The sequence below is a fragment of the Pyrus communis genome, chromosome 2 (genome assembly GCF_963583255.1).
Source record: "Pyrus communis chromosome 2, drPyrComm1.1, whole genome shotgun sequence".
NCBI lineage: Eukaryota > Viridiplantae > Streptophyta > Magnoliopsida > Rosales > Rosaceae > Pyrus > Pyrus communis.
In genome coordinates, this window is record NC_084804.1 from 32,784,455 (window position 1) to 32,803,458 (window position 19,004).

The 19,004-nt window shown below is 35.0% G+C and overlaps 2 protein-coding genes across 4 annotated transcripts; one reads left to right on the plus strand and one right to left on the minus strand.

The window, feature by feature from the left end:
- The first annotated feature begins 513 nt into the window (after positions 1–513).
- On the plus strand, positions 514–5,134 carry LOC137726142 (cysteine-rich receptor-like protein kinase 44). 3 transcript variants are annotated; one of them, XR_011067599.1, is made up of 7 exons: positions 514–1,145; positions 1,401–1,553; positions 1,657–1,781; positions 2,099–2,309; positions 2,427–2,667; positions 4,452–4,582; positions 4,719–4,859. XR_011067599.1 is itself a non-coding variant. In XM_068465017.1 (7 exons), exons 1-7 carry the CDS (start codon positions 644–646, stop codon positions 5,022–5,024), a joined length of 1,686 nt encoding a protein of 561 aa, XP_068321118.1. In that variant the 5' UTR covers positions 514–643; the 3' UTR covers positions 5,025–5,134. The 3 variants fall into 3 exon arrangements, 2 of the variants coding, with proteins under 2 accessions (XP_068321118.1, XP_068321119.1); XM_068465017.1 differs by having other exon boundaries at positions 4,435–4,582; positions 4,719–5,134; XM_068465018.1 differs by lacking the exon at positions 4,452–4,582 and having other exon boundaries at positions 4,719–5,134.
- Positions 5,135–16,845: 11,711 nt separating this feature from the next.
- On the minus strand, positions 16,846–18,253 carry LOC137726643 (leucine-rich repeat receptor protein kinase EMS1-like). Its single transcript, XM_068465582.1, has one exon. It carries the CDS (start codon positions 18,145–18,147, stop codon positions 17,032–17,034), a length of 1,116 nt encoding a protein of 371 aa, XP_068321683.1. The 5' UTR covers positions 18,148–18,253; the 3' UTR covers positions 16,846–17,031.
- Positions 18,254–19,004: the final 751 nt, after the last annotated feature.

Consider the following 19,004-nt stretch of genomic DNA (forward strand, 5'->3'; position numbering starts at 1 on the left):
TTTTAGGTTTATAGAGGGGTTTGGGCTTATGTCCACCCAATCTTTTTCTTGTATTTTCTTTTTCAAGAGATGTAAGGTCTATGTCCCCCATTTTTTTTTCTTGTATTTTCTTTTCCAAAATGGGTAAGGTGTGTATCCCCTGCCCTCTTTTCTTGTATTTTTTTTTTTTTTTGCTCTATAAGGGGGTAAGATTTATGTCCTCCTGACTAGGTGTAATTTTTTTTTTTTTCCTATCAATAAATTTCACTTGTACTGTCGAGGTTTTCCAAAAAATAAAAAAAAAATATTATTAGATTGTAATGCTGATGATAGCTCGTTCCATGTAAAATTTTCTCACTTGTTTGAAAAAAGAATAGAATCTCGAGCATGCCATGCATATATGCATGCATGTCGATTATAAAATTTGTACAATCAAAATATATTATTTGTAAAGGATAATGAGCTCATTCCAAGGAATGCAAGTATTATCCACTCATTTTGTGCAAGTATTATCCACTCGTTGATTCTAATTTGCTTCCACGTTGACTCACGAGTCAGGTCAGTCAAGCGTCGTGTGCACTGACATTGTTATAAACTTGTAACTTAGATATTTTAGCAAAACTTGAACAAATTAATCCTCTTATCAAAACCCCGTGGTTTTTCCATGCAACGTGACATGATCCCTTTCTACTTTCTCTCCTTACTTCTTATTGCATTGCCCGGTACTAGCTTGAATTTTGCAAACGCTCCCACAAACACCCGCGGCGGCTCTTCAATTGTCAACTGCAAAAGAAAGGACACCAACTGCTATAGATCGTCGTCAGGTAATCAGCCTCCGTCGGAATCGCTGTCGCCGCCTCCTCCGCATTCGCAGTCGCCGGAATCGCTGTCTCCGCCCCCTCAGCAATCGCAGTCGCCGCCTCCTCTGCAGTCGCAGTCACCTGCACCGCCGCCTCCTCTGCATTCGCAGTCGGCGGAATCGCTGTCTCCGCCCCCTCAGCAATCGCAGTCGCCGCCTCCTCTGCAGTCGCAGTCACCTCCACCGTTATCTTTGACGCCTATGCCTCAGTCACCACCGCCACCGTTATCTTTGCCGCCTAAGCCTTCGCCCCCGCTGTCACCTTCGCCGCCTCCTTCGCTGCCAAGCTTGCTGACAAACAGATCTGGTAAATGATGATATCCTTCAAGCTTTCTACAATTCTTGTGACTGATAAAAATTGGTACCCTCGTATATAATTTCATATGCCACAAATCACCGTGTTGAGTTTCATCTCACGACGTAATAATATGAATCGTTCATTTTTATATTCTCCTTTAAAGATGATTCTTATAGCAAATAATCAAAATAAAAATCGATTAGCTCTTTGATTATTGTTAGGTAGGCCCAGAGATATATTTATTATAATTTTGTATTCATACAGGAAGCAGCAAACCCTCATCGATGATAATCATCGTTGGTACTCTTGGTTCAGTTGCTTTCTGTTCGTTAGTTGTGGTTGTGGCCGGATGCTTCTTTCGCAAGAGACTTCGAACAGTCAAAGAGAGATACCACTCCAAACGACAAAAGAAAAAAGGTAATTACTTAATAAAAAGATTTGAAAAGTATTTATATATTACTTCAATTTCTTAATAAATTTTTTATTTAAGACATCTAATCTTTTGAGTCAATGTTTGTAGTTGGTAATGATATGAAGAAAACTGTCGAGTCATTGCAATTTAGATTGGGAACTATTGAAACTGCCACGAACAAGTTTTCAGATGATAACAAATTAGGTGAAGGAGGATTTGGTGCCGTTTTCAAGGTATGAAAATGTTTATTTGCATGAGATCCTTCGCTCCACAAAATTATGGAGGCATTCCTACGCGAAAATAGTTCCTGATCATCGCTATGTGAAAAAATATTCATGCAAAAATCAACAAAAAAACATGTGAACTTTTACGCATCGAACTGTATAAAACTAAATGGTCAAAATAGGTAAAAATATATATATTATGAACTATCTATCTATTTACTATAATTGATTGACTAAATGACCTTAATTAGTTTTGATTACATATTATACTACATAATTAATAGTATTTACAACGCTTACTGCTTAGTTCACATTACATATTGTAGGGCACACTTGGTAATGGACATGAAATAGCAGTAAAACGGCTATCGAAAAGCTCCACACAAGGTGTACAAGAATTTCAGAATGAGGTGGTATTGGTAGCCAAACTTCAACACAGAAACCTTGTGAGGCTTCTGGGATTTTGCTTGGAAGGAGAAGAAACCTTACTTGTCTATGAATATGTACCCAACAAAAGTCTTGACAAATTTCTATTTGGTTAGTGAATATCATTTGACCAAATATTTTCCCTTGTTAATTACAATATATATGTGCGTGTGTGTGTGTAATTGGCTGTAAATTTTATCATGTCCTTGATAAATGTTACCCATGCAGAACCCAAGCAACGAGAACAGTTGGATTGGTCGAGACGTTGCATGATAATAGGAGGAATCGCTCGAGGAATTTTGTATCTTCATGAAGATTCTAGGCTTAGAGTTATACATCGTGATTTAAAAGCCAGCAACATCTTGTTAGATGGTGAAATGAATCCAAAAATATCAGATTTTGGGATGGCTAAAATGTTTGGAGTTGATGGTCAAACTCAAGGAAATACCGAAAGAGTCGTCGGAACTCTGTAAGTTTCAATTTATATAACCTTTGATCCTATTTAAGTTTCAACTTATATATCTTCACATATAAAATAGGAGGATCTTACGGTACCTCATTAAAAAAGGGTAAATCGCCAAAATGGTCCCTGAGATTTGCATAACTCATCGCCTTGGTCCCTGAGATTCTAAATCGATAAAAGTGGTCCCTGAGATTGTCCACCATCCATCATTTTGGTCGTTTCGTTAAAAACTCCGTTAAGTGTCCTGGAGCTCTTGGCTGGAAGTTTGGGCAATTTTCAAAGCTTCGTAACTCATTCGTTTATTAACCAAATTGACCCATAATATATCAAAATGAAGATAGGAAAGTTTAGAATAAGATTATACCTATTTCAAAGCCCAATGGTTGCCAGAGATTTCCAGAAAATAGCCTCAAAGTTGACTGGTTCGATTGAAAACTTGAAAACTTGTCAGAAACTGGGTAAACTTTAAACGTTCATAACTTCTGCAATACTCAACAAAATCAAGTGAATCAAAAATGAAATTCATACTTCTTGACGAGATGAAAAGAATGGTACCTTTTTTTACTGCTAACTCACGGTGGTTTGGCCAGAAAACGGCTCGAAAGTGTCTGTCTTGGTCTCGAGTTAGCCATTTTCGAGCTGTTTTCCAGCCAAACCACAGCGACTTAGCCGTAAAAAAAGGTACCATTCTTTTTGTCGAGTCGAGGAATATGATTTTCGTTTTTAAATCACTTGATTTCGTTGTGTATTGAAGAAGTTATGAATGTTTAAAGTTCACCTAGTTTCCGATGAGTTTTCAAGTTTTCACTCAGACCAGTCAACTTTGAGGCTATTTTCCAGCCATCTTTGGCAACCATTGGGTTTCGAAATAGGTATAATTTTATTCTAAACTTTCCTATCTTCATTTTGATATATTATGAGTCAAATTTGGTTAAGAAACGATTGAGTTACGAAGCTTTGAAAATTGCCCAAACTTCCGGCCAAGAGCTCCGGGACACTTAACGGAGTTTTTAACGGAATGACTAAAATGATGGATGGTGGACAATCTCAAGGACCACTTTATCGATTTGGAATCTTAGAGAGCAAAGTGATGAGTTATGCAAATCTCAAGGACCATTTTGGCGATTTACCCTATTAAAAAATAAAGGTACCAGTACCCTTTAATATAATCATATTTTAAAATTATTTTAGACCATTGATTAAGTTCAACAAATGATCTTAGTGTTAGATACAGTTTTGAATAAAAATTTAAGGATTATCTTAGACTATTGATTAAGTTCAAAAAAATTTCTTAATCATAAACGTTAAGAATTATCTTAGACCATAGATTTAAGTTTAATGAATTACCTTATACCATTGCTTAATTTTATTTTTGTACAAATGCGTAAATTACCAACGGTTAGATTACCAAGGTTGTCAGTTACTGTGTGGAAATTAGATTACACTGTCAAGGTAGTATATTACAAGGGGTGTGCTATCCACACACCTCATTTTACTTCTCACACATCTCTTGATAATTTATGTCCGTTGATATTTTTCAATTCATCCGATCCGACGGCCGAAAATTAAAAAGGTATGTGAGAAGTAAAATATTGTGTGTAGATATCACATCCCTATTACAATTGTGTTGAACGTTATTGAATTACAATATTAACATTAAAATTAAAGAGTACTTGTATCTTATTGTTTTAATAAAGTACCATAGACTAACCCTAAAATATATTTGTTTTTTCTAACTACAAAGTCTCAACGCATTAATTTTGTACATGCAAGTGGTTATATGGCTCCAGAGTATGCAATAGAAGGAATATATTCAGTAAAATCAGACGTCTTTAGCTTTGGTATACTCCTGCTTGAGATCACCACGGGGAGAAAGAACTTTTTAGGCTTTAACTGCCGTTTTCCTACACTTCTAGCACACGTAAGCATTTAATAACTTGGTATAAGAATTATTTATATATACATCATTATTCCCAAATTATTATATGGCTAAGCTATCAAAGATTAGAGTAGTATACCATTTTATAATTACATCCTTAAAAATTATTGTTTTACAGGCTTGGCAATCATGGAATGAAGGAAAAGGGTTGGATTTGATAGATCCAATACTGTCGAAAGATTCATGCAGGCCAGATCAAGTTTTGAGATACATCCACATTGGACTATTGTGTGTTCAAGAGGATGCAAACAGTAGGCCGACCATGTCATCAGTTGTTTTAATGTTGAAAACTGAAACTATTAGTCTTCCCAAACCTGAGCGACCGGCATTTTTTACAGGAAGATCTGCAGATATGCAGGATCAACTAGCTGCTAAGAGTTGCACCATCAATGGTTTAACAATTTCTGATGATCTTCCCCGTTAGGGATAAATTATAAATTATATGCTTGTATATACAGCCTATGTCTCGCATTCAACCCCTATATATATACTTCTCGTTCAAGTGACATTTTTTGTGAGACTGAGAATGAATTACGAAGTGACATTGTCAAAGTTGTTCGATGTATACGTGAGTAGTGGAAGAACCGAAGAAGGAGAAGACCTTGATAACGAACAACTCATAAGCTTTAGAAATATTCAACAATCCTTCCCTATTTTGAGAATATATAATAAATGGTATTACAATACTTCTCTCTTTTAAATTAATCACAAGCATACCGATATAATCATGCATACAATAAAGATGTCTTTCGAATTAAACCTTTAATTAGTATAAGTAATTCAAAGTTATAACGAATGCAATGGTGACCTAAGTTTAAACCACCTATTCTTATGTTAAAACCGGAATCACTACACACATGATTATGTCTTATTTCCTTAAAAGAAATTTCTGAACTAGTTAAGCACTATTATGGCCCTGTACTTCATCCTGGTTTCATAAATATTTACAAGAGAAAACCCAACTCTAAGCTATATATTAATTTTCAGTGCTTTCACAACCACTTATCAATAACATGTTATTACCCATTAAACTTTTAAACTAGTGATGTTCTAGAGAAAGTCGGGTTACCATTATAGGTGGCTAATTTTCTATAAAGGGTTTTAGCCCCATTCCACTAGATGTACTAACTACCAAAGCTCTTGAAAGTGCTTTCGTTAACGGATCCGTCAAGTTATTACTTGATTTAACATAAACAATATTAATAACTCCATCAGTTATTAATTGCTTGACATATTCATGTCTCAAGCTAATATGTCTAGACTTTCCATTGTATAGCTTATTGTATGCTCTAGACAAAGTAGCCTCACTATCACAGTATAAAGAAATGGATGGAATTGGTTGTGGCCACAACTCTATTTCCAATAACAAATTTCTAATCCATTCCGCTTCTTTACCTACTACTGCTAATGCTATAAATTCAGATTCCATAGTTGAATGTGCTATACATGTTTGCTTCTTCGAAGCCCAAGATATTGCTCCTCCGACAATTGTAAAAATTCACCCTGATGTAGACTTATTATCGTTAGCACTTGTTATCCAACTTGCATCTGAATATCCTTCAAGTACTGCTGGAAACTCGTAGTAAGTTAAACTCAGGTTTATAGTTCTTTTAAGATAACCAAAAATTCTATTTATTACTTTCCAATGAGCAGTACTTGGATGACTAGTGTATCTAGAAAGTTTGCTTACTGCAAATGTGATATCTGGCCTGGTACAATGCATGACATACATTAAACTTCTGATTACACTAGCATACTCAAGCTGTGCAACGGATCTACCAGAATTATTAAGCAAAGTTTCACTAGGGTCATAAGGGGTATTTGCTTCTTTTATTTGTAGATGCTTAAACTTAAGAAGCAATTTTTCTATATAATGTGACTGACACAAAGCGTAACCTTTATTATGTTTCTTTACTTTAATTCCCAAGATAGTATCTACTTCATTCAAGTCCTTCATCTTAAATTTTGAATTTAGATACTCTTTAGTTTCAGATACACCTTTCATGTTTGTACAAAAAATTAGCAAGTCATCGACATATAAACATATAACAACACCATAATTATTTGTGAATTTAGAGTATATGCATTTATCAACATTGTTATGTCTAAATCCATATGATAAAATGACAAAATCAAACTTTTCATGCCATTGTTTTGGTGCTTGCTTCAATCCATATAATGACTTTACTAATTTACAAACTTTCTTTTCATTCCTAGGGAGAACAAACCCTTCTAGTTGTTCCATATAGACTTCTTCATCTAAATCATCATTTAAAAAAGCCGTTTTCACATCGATTTGATGCACATGCAAATTATATAAAGATGCCAATGCAAACAATATTCTAATTGATGTGAGCCTAGCTACTGGTGCATACGTATCAAAATAGTCTATTCCCTTTTTCTGCTTAAAACCTTTGGAAACCAGCCTGGCTTTAAATGTCTGAATAGACCCGTCTGTATTGTATTTTCTTCTAAATACCCACTTACATCCTATTGCTTTTGATCCTTGAGGCAAGTCTACTAAAACCCATGTCTGATTAGATATCAATGATTCAAATTCATCATCTATAGCCTCTTTCCATAAAGCTGCATCTCTTGAAGTCATTGCTTCGCTTAGACTTTTAGGATCATCCTCAACATTCAACAATATGGGTATTTTTTTTAAGAACCTTTGTTCTATTTCCTTCAACTAAAAATACAATAGATTGAGATGAAATAAAATCAGAGCCTAGAGTCTTTTCTTTTCTTACTCTTTGGCTTTTCCTTAGTTCATTAACAATTTCAGACTATTTTCTTTTCTCACCTTGGGAATGACTACTAGCCGGATTAGAGAAAAATGTTTGATCATTCTCTTTTCCAGACATTGATTAGTCATTATAGAATTTATTTTCTATAAATTCGACATCTCTAGACTCAACTATTGTATTTGAGTCTAAATTAAGCAACCTATATGCTTTTGAATTTTCTGCATATCCTACAAATATGCTTTTAATTCCTCTTGGACCCAACTTGGATCTCTTAGGATCCAGTGCCTTGTAAAAAGCTACACAACCCCATACTCTCAAATATGGCAAATTTGGTTTTCTTCCTTTCCAAATTTCATATGGTGACACATGTGTGTTCATAGATGTAATTCTATTGTGTATATGGCATGCAATAAACAATGCTTCACCCCATAAATATTTTGGAGTATTAGAATTAATCATCATAGAATTAATCATTTCAGTGAGTGTTCTATTTTTTCTTTCTGCCAAACCATTTTGTTGTGGTGTATAAGGTGCAGTTCTTTGATGTATAACACCATGCTCTTCACAAAAAATATCAAATTCATGTGAAAAATATTCTTTACCTCTATCACTACGAAGACATTTAATTTTCCTTCCTTTTTGGTTTTCAACTTCAGCTTTATAGCGCTTAAAACACTCAAAGGCTTCATCTTTATTAGACAATAAATAAACATAAGTGAACTTAGAACAATCATCTGATAAAATATATTTTTCCTCCTATTGTTAAAACACCATTAAATTCACATATGTCAAAATGTATTAAATCTAATAAATATGTATTTCTTTCAGCAGTTAGAAAAGGTTTCTTAGTCATTTTCGCTTGAATACATGTTTCACATTTATCATTATAATCATCATTGCAAGAAATTAAACCAAGTGTGCGCATGTATTTTAAAGATCTAAAATTTATATGTTAAACGTAAATGTCATAAATGAGAGGAAGATTCAACAATATAAGCAGAAGAATTCACTTTATTATTAATACTTAGTTTGAACATCCCATCACAAATACCCCTTCCCAACAAACATTCCATTTTTCGACATTATTAACTTGTCGGACTCTAGAACAGTCTTTATACCATTCTTACATAATAAATTTGTAGACACAAGATTTTTTCTAATTTCTGGAACATGCAGTACATTAAGCAACATCAATTTCTTCCCAGAAGTAAATTGAAGTTCAATGGTTCATTTTCCTATAACTTTGGCGGAATTATAATTCCCCATTAAAACCTCTTGATTGTTCATTAATGCTTCATATGTCATGAATGGTGCCTTGTCATTGCACACATGTATAGTAGCTCCCGAGTCGAGCCACCAATAAGAGGATTTTATTGCTGCTGCCATATTTAGTTCGGTAACCATGCCAATATGCATCATTAATACCATTGCAACAATGTTATCAATTCCAGAGTTTTCCACCATATTTGCATTATTGGTCTTATCAGCATATTCCTCACTTGCTTTTATGTATCTACAATCACGAATGTAATGGCATTTCTTTCCACAATGGTAGCAGACACCATTTGCATTCTTTTGATTGTTGTTGGAATTGGTCTTCTTAAACTTCCCTTTATCAACTTTGACTTTGAAGTTCTTTTTGTATTTGTTTCATTCGACAATGTGAACTTTGGACAAATCTTGATTTGCAAAATTCTTATTACGATTTCGAGTTTCTTCTTCAATTTGAATACTGTTTTGCAAATCTTCCAAACTAATATCTTTCACCATGTGTAGAAGTTTCTTTCTATAATTATTCCATGTTTGGGGTAATTTTGTCATAATAGCCCCAACTATCATAGGATCCAGAATAACTATTTTAAGTTCACGAAGCTTTGAGACCAAGACCAATAATTCATGAACTTGGTCTAGGATGGGTTTGTTATCAAACATAGTGAACTCATAATATTTGAACATTAAAAATTTTATCGGTACCTCTTTTCTCTGTTGTGTACTTGTGTTCAAGTGCTTCCCAAATTTCCTTCGGAGATTGAATGTGTGCGTACAGGTCATATGAGCGATCAGATAATGTGCCCAAAATGTGTCCTCTACATACCAATTCATCTTCTTCACGTTTCTTTCTATCGGCAACTATTTTGTCCGTATCTTTGTCACTTGGTTCACCAATAGGCTCCAATTTCGAGTCCAACACATAAATGACATTTAGAACAATAAGCATGAAACGCATTTTGTCCTTCCATCAGGTGAAGTTTGATCCATCAAATTTGTCTAGCTTGTAGACATCTTGATTGATAATCTTCAAAGCCATGTTATCGGACTTGTTCTCCGTGACGAAAATAACACTTTAAGATTGTTAAAAAATGTAGAATTATGGAGAATAATCCAAAGATTGACTTTGAGGTACAACTTGAATCGTTTCCTTAAAGTGTTATTTGCCCCCACTCGAATGAAGTTTGCTAAAGGGTTCTTGGCAAATCACTTCCAGTATACAACAAAGTATGGAATATTCGATTAGCAAAACCGAATTATATTCCCTTAGAAATAACTAAAAAGAAATTGTATAAATGTGATGGAGAGAGAAGAGAGTAAGCAATGTAGAAATTAATTTCTGAAATTGTATATGAAACATTATGCCACAATATGTATTTATAGACATCAAAGTACCCGTTCATCAAGCCCCTTCATTTTAGTTGAAGATGCACAACCCTTCTTAATAGTGTTTACCCAAAAGACATGTCTTCTATTTAATATTTTCAGAAAATAAATTTTGATTATTTATATTTTTTAATTTTACTCATACAATTTGAGTAAGCATCATGTCTTTTAACTAAAAGTTGTAACCATTCAACTAATTACATTTGCTGCGCACTGCAGCACCCTTTATCATACACACACGCTGCACAATGCAGCACCAAATCATATATATATATATATATATATATATATTGTTAAAATATTCAACAATACCCAACCGGTAATGTAGCCCTTGCAGTTGGAGAGATTTTTTAGTATATTAGGAACACAGTTTGATATATTAAGTGTCATGATACAATTGGTTGGAAACTTGAAAAAAAAAATTATTTTAACAAATGTATTATGACACTTAATGTACTCCTGGCACACCACAACATTTCTCTTGCAGTTGGATCCCATTTATACTCAAGTTTACATGGTCTCAATAATGACACTACTTTGTTTGCAGTGCTGCATCAAACACATCTACATTGGACAAATCACATACTTAATCCATTACCCTTACAATTTTCTTTTGTTTTTGCAATTTGAAGTTTTACACCAACGACCTCCAATCGTTATGCTTATACCTACTTTGGTCAGCACTATGATTAACTCAGTAACATGCATAGGGGTGTGAGTGTGCTAGAGAGAGAGAGAGAGAGAGAGAGAGAGAGAGAGAGAGAGAGAGAGAGAGAGAGAGAGAGAAGGAAAATAAAACAGACAAACAATATGAATCACCTTAAGGAAGGATGAATCTCATCCCTGAAGTCAGAATCCAACCCACTTAAGACACCTCTGATGTCCTCAGAATACGTTTCTCTAAATGCCTTTAAGTTCACCTTAAAGGTGGCAAATCTCCAGCCATAACTTTACCATTCTGAGTCTTCACTGAATTCAAAGAAAAACTATCACATAAGATCCACAAATACCACACCATATCAAAATTCAGATAAGCTAGGGAACAAATTATACATACCTTATTTTCTAGACTGCACAACTAAACCTGCGTGAACTGGCTTTGAAGCGATTGATCCGTAATGTGAACACCCACATAACTTGACATCTCCACCAATTACCAAGTGGAGAACAAAATAATTTCCCAGTTTTTGAAATCTTCCTCAGATTCCACTGCTGGAGAACAATCTAGCACGAATATATCAAGCACCAATTCAGTAGTCAACACCCAATTCCAGAATCAGAATCACATCAAATCCATATAACGTATACCTAAATCAATAAACACAGAGCACCGAAGCAGCCTAATGATTGTGCTCTATAAAATCACCAACCTCTCCTACTCTGTTCCTAATACTCATCATGATAAAAAAGCTAAATCAAGGCATAAATTTAATTACTAAATCAATGGAATAATGATGAAAATTTCAAATCAGAAATATATTATCTGCATATGAAGCACATATCTAAATAAACAGTAAAACACACAACATCAACATGTTAAAACACCCAAACCAAGAGCTTCTCCGACTCTCGCTCCCTGCCCTTTGATTTATCATTCAAAATATTTATCAGGAGTCAAAATTAATACTCACTTAAAACAATGAGTACATTCGAATCCAACAAATACTAAAACATAATAGTGCCAGCATAATGATTTGGCACTTTGAACGCCATAAAGCTTCCTGCACAATGAGAAAACAGCAGCAACCAGACAATAGAAAAGACAAAAGGAGTTGCAAGGCATACATATAATGGAACTACTTTCCTATCGAGCTTCATGCGATACTATGAAAAACATCTTAGCTTTAACCAATCAAACTATCGGTAATATATTTTCTGATTAATGAAATAAGTTTAACCATATATTCAAACAACAATGATATAAGCAACATAGAAATAAAATTGCAGAAAAATTAAAAGCATCTATTCAATTCAGGTGCTTGAAATTCATATGTTTACAATTCATCTATTGAATGGAGCATGTGGAAATTGACTAAATTCATATATATGTTTAGGATTCATCCTTCTTCGTCATAAAAATTGCTCCGAATTGAAATTTTCAATACAATTTGAGCCAAAATTCAATTTAGTATCTGTTATCATCAAAATCTTCTTCTGAGTCAAAACTCGTGATTGGGGGAGTTCAATAAGCAACAGATAATTACCTAAAGGGTTCATCCACCAACAACAATCCCTTCCTCAACAGCCGAATGAAAAAAATAAAAAAAAAGTTTAAATTTTGATGGTGCTTTCTGTGCCAAAGATATGATGAAAGAAAACTTAACATGTGTACCTGCTCAGGTAGAGTGAACAAAGATTTTATACAAAACAGAAAAATTAGCAATTTGTAAATTTATTTTGCCATGCTATACAGTTTTTAAGAATCGAGTAACATATATTTTTGGACATACTGGTTCTTCGCGCGAATAAACTGAAGGTGTAACCCCACCTTCTCCTGTGGAATGCTTCTCTAACAGCAATAGCAGACAAACTGATGATGATGGGGACTACTGAATTCCTGAAAAAAGCATGAAATTTTGAAGCTTTACAAAGATTAACAATAAAACTGCACCTCGTGGAGAAACCACATAATTCACTAACCTTGATAAAGTCAGAAGTATCCACATCCTGCCTGTCTGAATTCCTGAAAAAAGCATGAAATTTTGAAGCTTTACAAAGATTAACAATAAAACTGCACCTCGTGGAGAAACCACATAATTCACTAACCTTGATAAAGTCAGAAGTATCCACATCCTGCCTGTCTGAATTCCTGAAAAAAGCATAAAATTTTGAAGCATTACAAAGTGTGCTTTTTAAAACTTGGACACAGGGCCTTCTTCTTCTTCCGGAAATTATCAAAACTAATCAAATTGTGGAATTCCAATCGTTAAAATGACATACTAGACTGAAGAAATATTGTCGTACACCTCTCACTTCTTCAATGGAGCTATAACTCCTTATACCAAGAACTGCAACAATTCAATCAAAAGTGAGACCAAGTTTATGCAAAGTAAATACATACACAATAACATTATATTTGACAATATAAGACATTGAATGCCCCCATTCAGAAGCTGCATATAAAAGTACCTTCTTTAATTCCTCTGGAAGACAACCTTTAATAAGACCAACTGCCTTTATGGCCATTTTGTGTCAAATTATCAATTCAAACAGAGCTTTTCATGCATATCAAAGTGTTTTATTAGCTTCTATCTTATTGAATTCTGGCACGCTAATCTTATGTTGTTTGCTGAAATCTAATCACAATGCTTAATTGCAATTGTCTAATCATATCAAAGTGGACAAATTCAGAATATTAACCATCACAGCTGATGGCATTAGAAAAACTGTTGAGCAACAAAAATAAACACACCCAAGAATCAAACAGTAAAAATCAAGGAGAAAAATGCACAAAGCTGCAATCTTTAAAATTCAATCACATATTCAATTCAAACTACATGGCTAATATTCAATAACATGTCCAATCTTTAAGCACATTTAGCACAAAAAAGTTGCATCTTTTTCACTGTATTGTTCCAGACTTTAATCACATGAATTTAAGCAACAAAAGAAGGAACCAAAAGAAACACAAAAAGTACCTGAAGACATTCAAGGGTCGGAAAACTGGTTGATTTGGACGGCCAGAATCTGAGCTGAGCTGAAATGGAGGTGGGGTTGATGCAGAGCATAAGGACTTTATTCAACAGGGCTTTTGGTATTTTGGTGTTTGGTCATTCCATTAATTATTAATTTGAGATTCATGTATCTTAGGCTGTGATTTAATATTTGTAGTAATTTTGATGCATTGTAAGTTGTGTTTTAAATTAAGTTGCTAGGTCGAACAATTGTCATTTAATATGCTTTGGTGGCTTAGGGAGTTGTATTTGCATTGATGAAGATGTTTTGGTACACTAGTATATTAGGGAGGGAGTTTGATATGTTAAAGGAAGACAATTGGAATTATAATTTTATGGTAATGAAGAATTGAGCATTGCTCTTCTATCATTTTTTCTGTCAAGCCTCGTGTGTCTTTTGACATCTCCTCTATCTCTTTGTCGTTCTGCATTAGGGGTGGTCAGTTGTGGAGGTGTCTGGGTGTGTGTGTGCGTGCTTGTGTGTGTTGAGTAGAACTGGATTTGTGGTTTATGGCTGGTAGATGTAGTGGACGAAAAAACCGTGCATATAATTCACCTGCAAGCATTATCCCACATCCAAAAATTAGACAGAACCAACAAAACAATAAACAATAATTTTCAAACAGTGCATAACCTTTTGAATCAGAGGGAAAAACTGAAAACCCATACCCTCCCACGGAAAAACAACAGAAAGACCAATGGCGTGGTTGTAATTAATCTGAAATTCAGATTGAAACACTGTTCATTTCTACAGTTCCAATTTCAAACCTTTCTTTTGACTAAAGTAATGATTTTCATCAAATTAAGTAGTAGCGTATCCATAAATTTTTATGCTTGAGGAAAAAAATAAATAGATGAAGCCAATACTTTGCCTGGTAGTCTATAGCTCGCCGTCTTCCCTCAACTTCTTGGAGGTAAGTTAGTTTAACTTCTTGCTAGTCATGCTTAAGGGCAGGATAAAGTGGAAAACACTGCTATGTTTTCTTCTTTCTAATGGGCTAGAGTTTGTTTTCTTTTTGCAACACCTAGTTGGTAAATATCACAACGTTGTTATATCAAATTCATTCAATTAAAAAATGTTTCTTTTAAGTTTTCAATTGATGCCTGAAAATTGTGCCAAGTATTATATTTCCCTTCCTTGTGCAGCAATAAAAAAAGAATTCGAAGCATGCTATCGCTGACCATTTATAAATTATTAGCCTTCTTGCATGGGCTCACACACATGTAGAAAATATTTTTTGAATCACGACGTGCTATGCACGACTTACACGTTTTAAATGTAGTTATGTGTGTAAATTGACCAAAGAAAAGTCAAATATTTGAAGTAAATGAATAATCTTAGATCATGCTAGAAAAAACCCTCATAAACCAATTAAAGCAGTTGAATCTACATAATAAAATCGGTCTCTATTGAATTTACATTAAGAATAAAGAAAACAATATTTAATAAACAACTGATTGAATCACAGCTAGCTCATTGTGAGACTAAGCCCACCCATCCCCTTAGTGTAGATAATATTGTTTGTTTAAAAAAAAATTTATTTGACAACTAATTTAATCACATTATTATCCGCGTGTGAAATACATTTTTTATAACCAGCATTACACGCCTCTTAAGATGTTTTGAACGTGTTTATAAATAGAGAAAATAATATTTAATGAACAACTGATTGAATCATATTATTACTAGCCTATTGTGAGGTACTAATTATTAAAAAAAAAAAAAAAAAAAAAACTTTACAAAAAAAATTAATTATTAAGAAACACTATTAAAATCACCAAAATACATTTGCCACATTTAATGCATTATTTTGGATTGCTTTTGAAGTTTTCTGTTTGAGGGGCATTTTTGTCCAATTATTTTTTGGTGGTTTGTGAGACAAAAAAACTACTGTTCATTGGACCCCTGACTTTATATATAAAGATAATGTGCCGCCCCAACTCATACCTTTCATAATATGTGGTGTTAATTCTCATCCAAAAAGGAATCTTCACTAGTTGATTAATTCAACAAAAAGCACGACAATCATGTTTTTTTAATATAAATGATATCTTACACTAATCTAACACTAAAGGGAGGGGAAGGAAGAGAACCAAAAGACAGTGAAAGAAATTTTAACCACTAGAGCAATTCACCACTTGCAGCACAACAATCATGTTCCATGAAAACAATCTTTGAAAGAAGTTCCATACCATACGACAAGCACTTTATTTTTACTTTAAATGAACTCAGCAGAAGTTCATTCACATAATCTCGCGATTGAAAAGAAAAAGTCACGCAAAACCCGTGAGGGGCTAATACAATAATACGTGCATCACGAATATTTATTGTTTTTTATTTTTTTTCATTGTTCCTCTTTCTTACATCGAATAACATCTACTATTATTACGTGTTATTAAGTGACCAACCAATTCCTAAAAACATTCGTTTTGTGGTTGTATAAGATGTTTTTTGGGATTAAAAAAAATGGACCAGCCTATAGTACATACTGATAGCTATAAAACTAATAACCAACTCATCATGAACTAATAACCAACTCATCATGACATGGATCGGCAGGAAATACCATTCTGGCACAACTTGAAGAGGACTGGCACCTACTGAAATAAATGGGAGTAAATAATGAAGACTAAGTACCTCAAGTACCTCAAGTAGTACTGTTATTATATATATATATATAATAAATGGGATCTTGTTCTACTAAGTACCTCAAGTAGTCCTGTTATTATATATATATATATATATATATATAATAAATGGGATCTTGTTCTACTAAGTACCTCAAGTAGTCCTGTTATATATATATAATATTTTTTTTTTTAACAAACGATATTATTTACCTAAAAGCATGAGGAGTGGGCTAAACTTCACAATGGGCTAGTCCTCACAATGGGCTAGCAAGAACATGATTCAAATTCGCCTTTGACAAGAATCGAACCTAAGACCTCTCACTTATAAATGAAGAGGAATACTACTAGACCGTAATACTAAGCGACAATAAGTTTATAAATTTGCAAAAGTAAAATCCACAAAGCAGAACCACAACAATTCTATTTGGACACACAAAACTATTACTCTTTCATAGAGTGAGCCTTAACATTATATGTGAAACTCATCTGTATTAGAAAATAATCATGTCAATTTTGTGTGTCCAAATAGAATTAATGAGACAGAAGAAAAAAAACACAATAATTTAAATACTAATTCTCCTACTCGTGTCATTTCATTGTTTAATTGGCTCAACATCAATATTTACATCCCCTTTCATAAGCACTCCAAGCAACATTATTTAACATTCCATATAATAAACAAACACTACTCACACCAACAACAACAAAAAATGCACTAACAATATCATGTCGAAATTTGATTCAACATTTCAATGACTTCTTTCATGGCCGGCCTTTGTTTTGAAATCTCACAAGCACATAAAATGGCAATGCTAAAATACTCCTTAACTTCCCCTTCATCCAAATCCTCCATCGAAATGCCTGAATCCACCATTTCCATGTGCCGATTTTGTTCCCTCATTTTCCTAGCCCATTCCACCAAGCCCATTTCCTTCCCGTCGTGCATGGTCGGCAAATTCGGCCGCCTCCCGGTCGCAACCTCCAACATTAAGATCCCAAAGCTAAACACGTCCGCCCTCACGGTTGCCCCCGTGAACCCTTCCTTGTATTCCGGGGGCATGTACCCCATCGTGCCGGCAAATTGCGTCGACACGTGGGACTGGGAGGCATCCATCCTCCTGGCCAGCCCAAAATCAGCAATATGGGCCTCAAAATCCTTGTCCAACAACACATTGCTGGCCTTGATGTCCCTATGAATAATGGGCTTTTCCAGCCCATGCAAATATGCCAACCCATTCGCCACCCCACTAACGATCTTAATCCTCGTTTTCCAAGATAACGGTAATCGTAACCCCGGCGCGTCATCATAACCGTCACCGTCCGTTGACGACGAGTCATTAAGCCAAAGGTCGAGATTTCCCTTGGAAATAAACTCATAAATTAATATCCTATCGGCGCCGGAGACGCAGTATCCCAACATTTTGACGATGTTCGGGTGGCGAAGCTTACCTAGGGTTTCCATCTCGGCCTGAAATTCCCGAAACCCTTGGAACGCGTCGGGATCGAGCTTCTTGATCGCGACGGTGAGGCCGTCGGAGAGTTGGGCCTTGTAGACAAGGCCGAAGCCGCCGTCACCGACAACGAGATCAGCGGAGAAGTTCTTGGTGGCCTTGACGACTTCTTCCATGGAGAACTTGAGGGACGGATCGAAGGAGGTGGTCTCGTCGACGCTGATGGCGGAGAGGGCGGCCGGGTTGCGGAGGGGACGGGCTTGGCGGGAGCGGGTGGATTTGTTCTTGGAGCCCTTGAAGAGGAGGTAGACGGCGGTGAAGATGACGGTTACGAAGAAGAAGCTGGCGGCAGCTGCGATTACGGCTTGGAGAGAATTGTCCACGGGCATAGTGAAGTTGATCGGGGGGAGAGAGAGGGAGTGGGTTTAGTGAGAGAGATATACGATCGATGTGGATGTGGTGGAGGAGAAGGGGAGGGAGGGAGGGAGGAGGCGGCAAAGAAAGCAAAAGGGGGTTCGTGGAAGGTGGGTTTTTGACTGAGAAATGGATGGGGGAGGTTGTAATGAAATGATCAGCAGGCTAGTCAAGGACGACGAGTCAACGCCTAATTCGTTTACTTTGAACATCAAATTATTGTCTATGGTGAACGTATTACAAGGACCGTAAGTCTTGGCAAAATTACGCTTCCCAAACCCAAAGTTATTGAATATGTTTCTGAAAAAATAAAATCATACCTAAATACATTGGAGGATGCTACTGACATTCTCATGTTCTGAATTTAGTTTTCGGCCTACGCTTCTCGTTCTTTAATATTGCACGATAATCAAAATCGGCTATTTTTTAATTTACATACTAAAAATCAATTATGCAAAAAAATAAAATAAAAATAAACGTTTAAACTGACGTTGCAATATTCACATGTACATCTTCTTTTACTTTATTTTTCAATACCTAATTTCTCACCCGTAAATATATAGGAGTATTTTTGCTCATCACCATAACTATGGTGTATACTTACTACACACATCATCTAACACATATTCTTTCAACTAATTATGGTTAACTTTAATATTAAATGTTCGTTTTCTAATTTTGAAAAAAAAAAAAATTAACTATGATTTAAGTTAAAAAAAAAAAAACACGTGTCAAAAGATGAAATGTATGGTGAACATTCACCATAGTCGGTGGTAATGAGCAAAAATGTACTCTAAATATATTAGAGGATGCTACCAACATTCTCAAGTGG